Genomic DNA, 8,857 nt, shown 5'->3' on the forward strand with positions numbered 1-8,857 from the left:
CCGATGATGCTACGACACTAAAATTTGTTTGCAGCCTCGTAACGAGATTTGGCATCCCACACAGCATAATCACAGACAATGGCATGAACTTCGCACAATGAGAACTAAAGGATTATTGCAATGACGTAGGGATCCGGCTTGACCTCGCATCTATGGCTCATCCACAATCCAATGGGCAGGTCGAGCGAGCTAATGGCCTCATACTAGCCGGAGTCAAACCTCGCCTTGAAGAACCGCTGCGCCGTGCAGTCGGAGCTTGGGCGGAGGAGTTAGATTCTGTTTTGTGGAGTTTACGAACTACCCCCAGCAAGTCAGCTAGATTTAAGCCTTTCTTCCTAGTATATGGACCCGAAGATGTGCTCCTCTCCGACATTATCCATGATTCCCCGCGAGTTTCCGCCTACAATGAAGAAGCTGCTGACGAGGCTCGGCAGCTATCTATGGACCTGATCGAAGAAGCTCAGAATCTAGCTGACCAACGTTCCGCCATTTACCAGTAGAAACTTCGGAGCTATCATAGTCGTCGAGTTCGGAACCACTCGTTTAAGGAAGGTGACATGGTCCTCCGCCTTCGGCAGGTGAAGGAACATAAGCTACAATCTCCCTGGGAAGGACCTTTTGTCATCAGCAAAGTTCTCCACAACGGATCTTACTACCTTGTTGATTTCCGTGAGCTAAAGGATAGACCTGATAATTGGCTCCGGAAACGGAAGAGGGAGGATCCGGGTGACATATACGATGAAACAGACCGTGATGCCGGTGATGAAGAGGCTCCCGGACTTGACGCGCAGGCCTCCAGCGAGACCATGAATCGGCGGCGGAGACGATTTCCCGGTCAAACGCGAGCAACTCGGGTCGAGGGAGACCTTGGAGTGGCAGCGTTCGAAGCTTTTCGGGGAGGAGTTTGCCGGAAGTGAGATCTAGCGGGCGGCGCTGGTGCGAGGAAGAAGACGAAGTGGTGAGGGCGGTGAAAAAGTGAAAGTGATAGTGCGCATGGGGTACTTATAGGCCTCACGCGGAGATTCATGAGTCAGATCCAACGGTGGGAACGGTACGATCGCACCGTTGGATGATCGCCACATGTCTTAGGTCAAAAGCGATGAAATGGATGCAGTGGTGACCTAACTGCGCACCTCCGAAATTTCCGACTGACGATTCGTATATCCGAAAATTTAGCGCGGGAAAAGAGGAAGTTGTGCGTGATGTGGGCGAGAAATGTGCTAAGTCACCGTTACAGAAGAACAAGTGATTTCCGGTTTTAATGAAGTCGGGAACAAAGAAGTTTTGGAAGCTCTTCAAGATTCTCTTCGGATCCGGGCAGAGATAGACGGAGGAATGATGAATCTCAGAGAACTTCGGGGGCTACTCTTGTGGGTATACTTTATGGGTATATCAACGACATGGTCTAGATCCGGCAAGCCCGGGTGGGCCACAGATGGGGTGGCATATGACCGATCGGGCGGTCCAGTTGCTGTTGATAGGAGATGGATGAAGTCCAGCCCAGGACAGGAGCCGGATATTAACCGACCCAGGTAGTCGGATCCGTAAAGGCCCATGAAGTATCCGGATCCAATACGGCGTATAAGGAAAGGTGGATCCTTGACGTTCACGGCAATGTAATATTCCGTAGTTAGGCATCTTGTATTCCGGCTAGGACTCTCCGTGTAAACCCTACATCCGGGCGCCTTTATAAGCCAGATCCTGGGAGCCCTAGAGGCACAACCACAACTCATTGTAACAACGCGAAAGCGCCCAGATAATTCCAGACAAGCAACAGTAGGCCCTGTCATCGAGCAGGTGTTCCGAAGCTGGGTAAATCGCGTACCACCGTCCCGAGGACTCTACGCCCGATGGCCCCTACTTCTTCTTCCCTCCATGAGGATCCCTCCTTTGGAGTACCGTCGAATAGGCAACGACACCATCCTCCTCCGCCGCTGCATCTCGCAGCCGATGTCCACGAGCAGGAGCATGTGCTAGGGGCACCGATCTACCTCTCCACCACGGCCCTCTGCGAGCAAACCCTGGCGGTGGCAACCAGCAGGTGCTCTCCATGCTCCCCTCCGACTCCGCCATGTGTCGCTGTCGTGGTCGCCACGATTTTCGCCATCGCTAGGGTTGAGACGAGAGGAGAGGGGAACGAGACGAGAGGAGAGACGAACATAGGACGCGGTCGCGTGCAAAATCTCCAATTCAACGAGGACTTGTCTGCAAAAATAACTTAACCGTGCACCAGGGACGCGTGGCAGCTCCAAACACAAGTTGTACCACCGGTGCACGTCCAGGACAACGTTTTGTACCACCTAAACACGCTTTAATTACCTCTTAAAAATAGCTAAAACATCTTATATTAATGCACAAAGGGAGTAGTTGATGTTACGGCTCTCCAGACTATCGATAATTTGTATTGAGATCTATTCTAGTTATTTTTTTTTTTTTGAGATGTATTCTAGTTAATTATAGTACTCAAGACTCCATAATTTTGCATAAAATGAATTAGAATCAAGCTTCTCCTGTCTAGCTTCTAATCGGCCTAATCTGCTAAACATAGCAGAGAAAGTGACTCTAGAACACGCTGCTTGGCTCGACAAGTGACATAACTCAACAGGAAACCTAAGTAGGGACATGTAACCTTACCCTACCAATCGAGCAACAACAATGGCAGGGGAGAGGATATATAGACTATCAATCGGTCAACAATGCAAGTTACTCAGCGTCCATGTACTACAGCCCAACCGACGACACACAACAACACACAGTATATAAACAAGCTGCCAGCTTGAACGGAAAGCCCATTGGTTGGGGCAACAAACAGAGAAATGGTCATGATGCATGATCATACATGTATGGTAGTCCTATAGATGCATAATTTGCCTCGACTCACAAAAGGAGCATTTTAGACTGACATACAAAACCACGTGCTAGCTTTTTCCAGGTATATAGTACAAAGAACGGAAACACCAGAGATTACAGGAACCAGCACGCACAGACACTCCCGGCCGAGCACTAATCAAGATCGTAGAGACTTGGTTCAGACTGTTCCTTCCTCATCGCCTCAACTGCCTCCCTGAAATTGTGAACAAGATGGGGATCAGAAGGTGTTTCCACAACCATTGAGAAAGGAACAGACCATTTAACAGTCGTCCTTTTGTTTAAAAAATAAATCTACCAAATAGTGTCAGCAATGAAGAGACCAAGTTAATTTCAAATGTATATCGTGAAATTTATAACCACAGGTACTAAGGTTCATAAACATGGTCCCCACTAAGAGGCAGTAGTTGAAGAATCATGCTAATGGAATAGGTACAATACCAATATGCGTCCTCCATCTCTTTATTTTCAGGCTTCAGTTTCACTCCAGCCAAGAATGCATCAGATGCCTCTTTGTACTCCTAAGAATAAAAACGTGGATCAAAGATCTACTAAGAGTTGATTTATGAAGCAGCAAAAGACCATTATATCGTTTTCTAAGTCTTACCAGAAGAGACATGAGGGCAGCTCCTTTCCGATAGTAACCTTTGTTCCAATCAGGCTTCAGACGTATGCAAGCATTGGCATCATGCAAAGCGTCATATTCTTCATCACACTTGAGATGGCAAAGGCTCCTATTCGAATACAACACTGCATCTTCAGGATCCAGCTTGATCGCCTGTACCAAAACAGTTATTGAGGACAAACAAGCATATATACCCTGTTACTGCAGAGTCAAACTAGAATCATGATGTGGCTAACTACGTTAGAACATAAGAGTATGCTGATGCGTGATGTACAGCAGTACATGTAAAGCTACTAGCCTGTGACTGAATGCGAAGGTTAAACTCTGGAAACTTTATCGCTCATATGTCATTATTTGAAATACGTTCAAAATAGGACAGAACAATGATCCAGTTAAAACAATGAATGGAATACGTGAGCTTATTAGTTTTTCTTGTACGAAGTAATCTAAATACTTAGAAAGGGGATACGAACATTAGTCAAAAGACACAAATCAACAGTAACTTGCATTTGCCGGCGTATTACATGCAAATAGAAAAGGCCCTCATGGCCCCTAAAAGCTAGCAGTATAACAAATATTCTCGGATGTGGGAAGCAGTAGTGTGACTGTGTGTGAGAACATGCAAATTTTCAGGATGCAAAGTGTTCTGTTCTCAGTTAATGTCCACTACTTCATGATGTATTAGCGAATATCCACAGTACTCTACAGTTCTTCAGTAAGAACACTTTCAGAAATGATTGAACAACGATAGTACCTCAGTATAGAATTTCAATGCAGCAGCATAGTCATTCTCCTGAACTGCTTTTGCACCGTTTGATTTCAGCCGAGCCTTTGGACCGTTTGATTTCAGTCGAGCCTTCCTACGATCCTCACTTGTTTTAACCTAAATTCATTAAGCAAAAGTTATGTCAAGATAATAGATAGATCTAGAAAACTTCCTATCATGCTTTCCACCAATTATTTTCTTCAAAACGTGCAGGCAGCTATTGAAGAGATAATGAGTTTGATTATTGCGAATAAATTTCCCCACTTGCCTCTCCAATATCACAAAATCGCAGCTAACAATTTCGTGTTCGCAATAACCCTTCATAACCATGAATTCAATGCACGTATGTTTGAGAGAGGCTACATACCAAGCTTTTTCTACTGGTTTCCCAAGTAATGATTGCAGACAGGATACAAAAAAATACAGGGGTTGTGAGTGCAAGAAACATAACACAAGAAGATTTTTACAAAACAGAGTCATCTCACATCTAAATGATTTATGCACTTTCTTCTATAGCATAATGTGATAAAAGACTGCTAAGGTCAAATGAAGCAAACAAAGTTCACATTAAACTAGTAAAATCATTGGACAGTTATGAAATTATTCACATAAAAAACAAAAGTCATTAATGATGCAATGGAATCATTAGATTATTGTTTTGGGTAGAACTAGACTGTACTGTTTAAGAAACAGCAACAGGTCTCAGCAGTAGGATCAATCAATCTAGATGACATACATGGCTGGAGGTCCATATCACCTAGTTTATGGATAGGACTATTAGGGTCTTTAATCTGATTTTCTAGAATGATTCTGTCTCTTGATGTAACTGAAGCTCGCGTATTAAATACGACAAGTTGCACTTAAGTATCAGTAAACAAGGATTGTGGCCTCCGTACACCCCGAGTCTCCAAGAGATTGCATCGCATTGTATTCATCACCCAGACAAGTTAATCCAACAAGTGCAAAGATAATAACGATGATGTTAGAGTATCAAGGTTTAAGAACTAACATCAGTATCATGTTTAACTGGAACATTGGCATTTGTAGCAACCTCCAACAAGTATTCAGCACATTTAGTTAAGCCATTGGTAGTTGCTATCGCCAATGGAGTCTCAGGATTTGTACATTTGACATCAGCACCAGCCTGTGGATGAACAAATATAACATAAAAACATGTGAATGCCGAAAATATCTTTTCACACGAGATTCCCTCGAGCAATCAAAATATACAGAATGTAAAACTGGGTATCAGACCTCGACAAGAAGTTTCACACACTTTAAGCAAGTGGATTCGTCCATTCTGTCAGGAGTAGCATAAAGTGTTGTAGTTAGGGGTGTACCATACTCCCAAGAGACTTTGTTCGGCTGCAATTTAAATTGAAAAAGCATAAGCCACTTCCCAGGTCCCATGTAGAAGAAATAAGATTCTAGAGATTTCATATGCATAAATACTTGAACTAAGCAAGAGGTAGTAAGCTCAAGTAAAGAACATCAATCTATTAATTACGTCTGCATGGTGCTCCAACAAAATCTTCATAGAACTGAACTTCCCGTGAGCGGCAGCAGCCACTAGAGGTGTCCCATGAGTAGAAGGTTCATCAACATTCGCTCCATTTGCTAGCAGAAGTTGTGTAATTTCATCATAGCCTATGAATAAGGAAAAAAAGACCTAAGTATAGAGCCATAATATGAACTATAAAAGTTTAGTAATCTGTAACTATCATAACCACCGTCGCCCCTCCTGGTTATGGATCAGGAGTATAATTCATACAAGCCTTAGTTTATGTGAATGACATGCTTTAAGGGTTTAAGTGAAAGAAAACCGCCATGCAATTTGAATCGATATATCCTATTAGGATATACAACAGGTTAACAATTGTTTTCATCCCCAAGACAAGTTCGATTTGGGAGATCTATAAAAACAGTTATGTAGTGGAACCATCACTTGTGTATTAGTACTCTCCCGCTGCAGCGCAGCATAAAAGACAAAGTTGGGATAGTCACCCTCGTGACCAGGTTGGAAAGCAAATAACCAGGGAAACTGGGGCATAATAGTGAACTATATTTTATACAGCAGAAATCAGTAATCATTTACAACTGAGTAGAATGTGCAGAAATAGACACCTAACGCTGCTGCCTCATGCAGAGAAGCTGTGCCGTTGGAGGAGTCCTTTATATTGGGATCAGCGCCCTTTTCAAGAAAATACCTCACAGCAGTCACTTGTTCATGCGACACCGCAAAATGCAAAGGTGTCACGCCTGCCAAGAGCATTCCAGTAGAGCAATTTAGTCAAATATTGACACCTTGACAGCAAATGGTGGGACATAAGAAGTCCACAGCAGCATTCTTCAGCATACCAAAGGGATACATTGCAAATTTGCAGTACTGAAGATAATCCATAACATGCATCATTTATAAAATTATAAGCATATTCACTATCCGTTCAGAAGGATGTCTTAGAATCATGTTTCACTACAGTAAAAAGAAAATTAGAATCATGTTGCAAATTTACAGTATTATGATCGGCATTACATTAAAAAGGCCTTCCATCATTGTTGGCATATAGTACAAATCTAAATTGTCAGTAATAACATATCCATGCTACAGAATCAAGAAAAATACAGTGCATAAAATCAGAGGGCAAGAGCTGAAACAAATATGGAAAAGCCATCTGCGAATTGTTAATAGAATGCTGATCATAATACATGTTCCATCTGCGAATTGAGCCATATATACAGTCTATAGTAGCAGCTCTTGCTTCCCAGAAACAAGAACTCAACAACAAGATGAAAACAGTACATATAGCATTTGGGGAAAACACGTGCGTACCAGATCCATGATCAGAAGCATCCGAATTGACATCAAACCCAAGCTGCTCAACCAAGTACTTGCAGATGGCCATATCACCCGAGCTTGCTGCCAAATGCAGTGGTCCTAAGTCGGTAAACCTCAGAGAGGCAAGCGACTCCCTCTCAGCCTCATCCATGGCATCTACCACGGCTTCAAGGCCCAATATTCACAGGAAGCACGTTAGACGTTAAGAGTTAAGACACAAAACTTGCATAGTAGTATCCAGTATCCACCAAGATTGTTGCATAACACAAGATGAAAATACTCGGTAAACTGAGGGTGAAATGTAATTTCCGACAGGAACTCAATGGTCAATGCAACTTTGGCATAAATCAGATTCCACCAACTACAGATTAGAAGTCACCCGATCTCGTGCACAGAAAAAAGTGCATGCATCCGCAATCAGAGAACGCAATCCAAGGGAATAACGGCTACAGAGATCGAACACCTCACGACCATGCCATATTTGTGCAGCCAAAGGAAGCAGGAAAGCCAGTGACGTGCTCGCGCAAATTAAGCGCCATCCCAAAAAAATGTCTGCACGCAAATTTATTCAAACGGAGAAGGCGCACAGCACAGAGCAGCGCACGCGAGGAAGGCGTGCGAGGCCTAGCAGAAATCACGGCTAAAATTAACCGCTACCGAGAAGCAACGCCATTACGGGGGAGGAGGATCTTACCCTTGGCGCGGGCGAGGTCGCCGTCCGTGCACGCGAAGCGGAACTGCATCTCCGGCGGCCAGCCGGTACCTAGACGCACGCGCGCGAGACGAGGAGGAGGAAGGGCGCACACCACAACACATGTCGCAGTTAGAGGGTGTCGATCGCAGAGCAAATGCCGCCCAGAGCGGCGGAGGGGGAGAGGAATCGAAGTGGGTTCGCGGTGGCTGAGAGCACGTACCCGCGTCGGTAGCCTGGAGGCCGAGGCGCGCGGCGGCGTCGATGAGAGAGGCCGCAACTCGCTCTCGCTGGAGGTCGTTCGGGCTCGCCGGCCCGCGGCCCCGTCCCCGTCCCCCAGCTCCGCCGCCGCTGCGACGGCTCCCGTTCCACCCCATGGCGAGGCGAGGCGAGGTCGAGAACCCTGTGGAAGAAGGCGGAGGGGTTTGGGGGGTGAGGGTGGGGTGGGTCGGTTGCTTGTAGAGTAGTGCGTGTCTTATCGACGGGGTGGAGCGAATTTTGGTATGCGGAAACAGGGCATGATGACAGGCAGCGGAGAAGCCGGCGGCCGTGACGGTTTCCTAGGAGGAAATGATACCCGATCTATATATTTTTTTTTGAAGACAAACCTGCTTACTTTATTACTCAATGTTCAGTATTACAGGTACTATGACCAGAGGATCATAATGTGCTAAAAGCCACAAGTGGCGACCTAGATCTAAAGACAAAGCAAAACGAGCTAAATTATGAGCTTCCGTATTGGATTTTCTCCCTTCATGAACCACTGTCACTTTCTCAAACTCCGATCGATATACCTTTATTTCCTTGATAATGGATGCATAGCGGCCTCTAGAATCCTCTGCGATATCATCAACCACCTGCTTGCAATCACTAGCATTGCAAACTCGCGGTAAGCCTAGGTCCTCTGCCAATGACAGCGCCTCTCGGCATGCTAACGCTTCAAGAGTTGGGGGATCAATTACACCTGATAACACTATGGCCGATGATCCCAGGTAATGTCCCTCTCTATTCCTTATAACATGACCATCGGCTCCATCCACATTGGCTTTAACATGACCATCGGCTGGTGGC

General features: G+C 45.1%; 1 protein-coding gene across 2 annotated transcripts; it reads right to left on the reverse strand.

The window, feature by feature from the left end:
- Positions 1-2,776: 2,776 nt before the first annotated feature.
- On the reverse strand, positions 2,777-8,240 carry LOC127322158 (uncharacterized). Of its 2 annotated transcripts, none has more exons than XM_051351107.2 (11): positions 8,010-8,240; positions 7,790-7,858; positions 7,090-7,260; positions 6,384-6,518; positions 5,767-5,906; positions 5,514-5,624; positions 5,311-5,403; positions 4,248-4,376; positions 3,476-3,646; positions 3,310-3,389; positions 2,777-3,064 (listed from the first exon to the last, which is right to left on the reverse strand). In XM_051351107.2, exons 1-11 carry the CDS (start codon positions 8,161-8,163, stop codon positions 3,004-3,006), a joined length of 1,314 nt encoding a protein of 437 aa, XP_051207067.1. In that variant the 5' UTR covers positions 8,164-8,240; the 3' UTR covers positions 2,777-3,003. The 2 variants fall into 2 exon arrangements, with proteins under 2 accessions (XP_051207067.1, XP_051207065.1); XM_051351105.2 differs by having other exon boundaries at positions 5,269-5,403; positions 8,010-8,239.
- Positions 8,241-8,857: the final 617 nt, after the last annotated feature.

This window comes from Lolium perenne, chromosome 4 (genome assembly GCF_019359855.2).
Source record: "Lolium perenne isolate Kyuss_39 chromosome 4, Kyuss_2.0, whole genome shotgun sequence".
In the NCBI taxonomy this organism is placed as follows: domain Eukaryota; kingdom Viridiplantae; phylum Streptophyta; class Magnoliopsida; order Poales; family Poaceae; genus Lolium; species Lolium perenne.

Excerpts from the sequence above, each read along its gene's own strand:
- LOC127322158 (XM_051351105.2), bottom strand. The coding sequence starts at position 8,163 with ATGGGGTGGAACGGGAGCCGTCGCAGCGGCGGCGGAGCTGGGGGACGG. Across the intron at positions 7,859-8,009 it reads CCTCCAGGCTACCGACGCGG|GTACCGGCTGGCCGCCGGAG; the intron begins GTACGTGCTCTC and ends GCGTGCGTCTAG. Across the intron at positions 3,065-3,309 it reads GAGATGGAGGACGCATATTG|GGAGGCAGTTGAGGCGATGA; the intron begins GTATTGTACCTA and ends TCACAATTTCAG.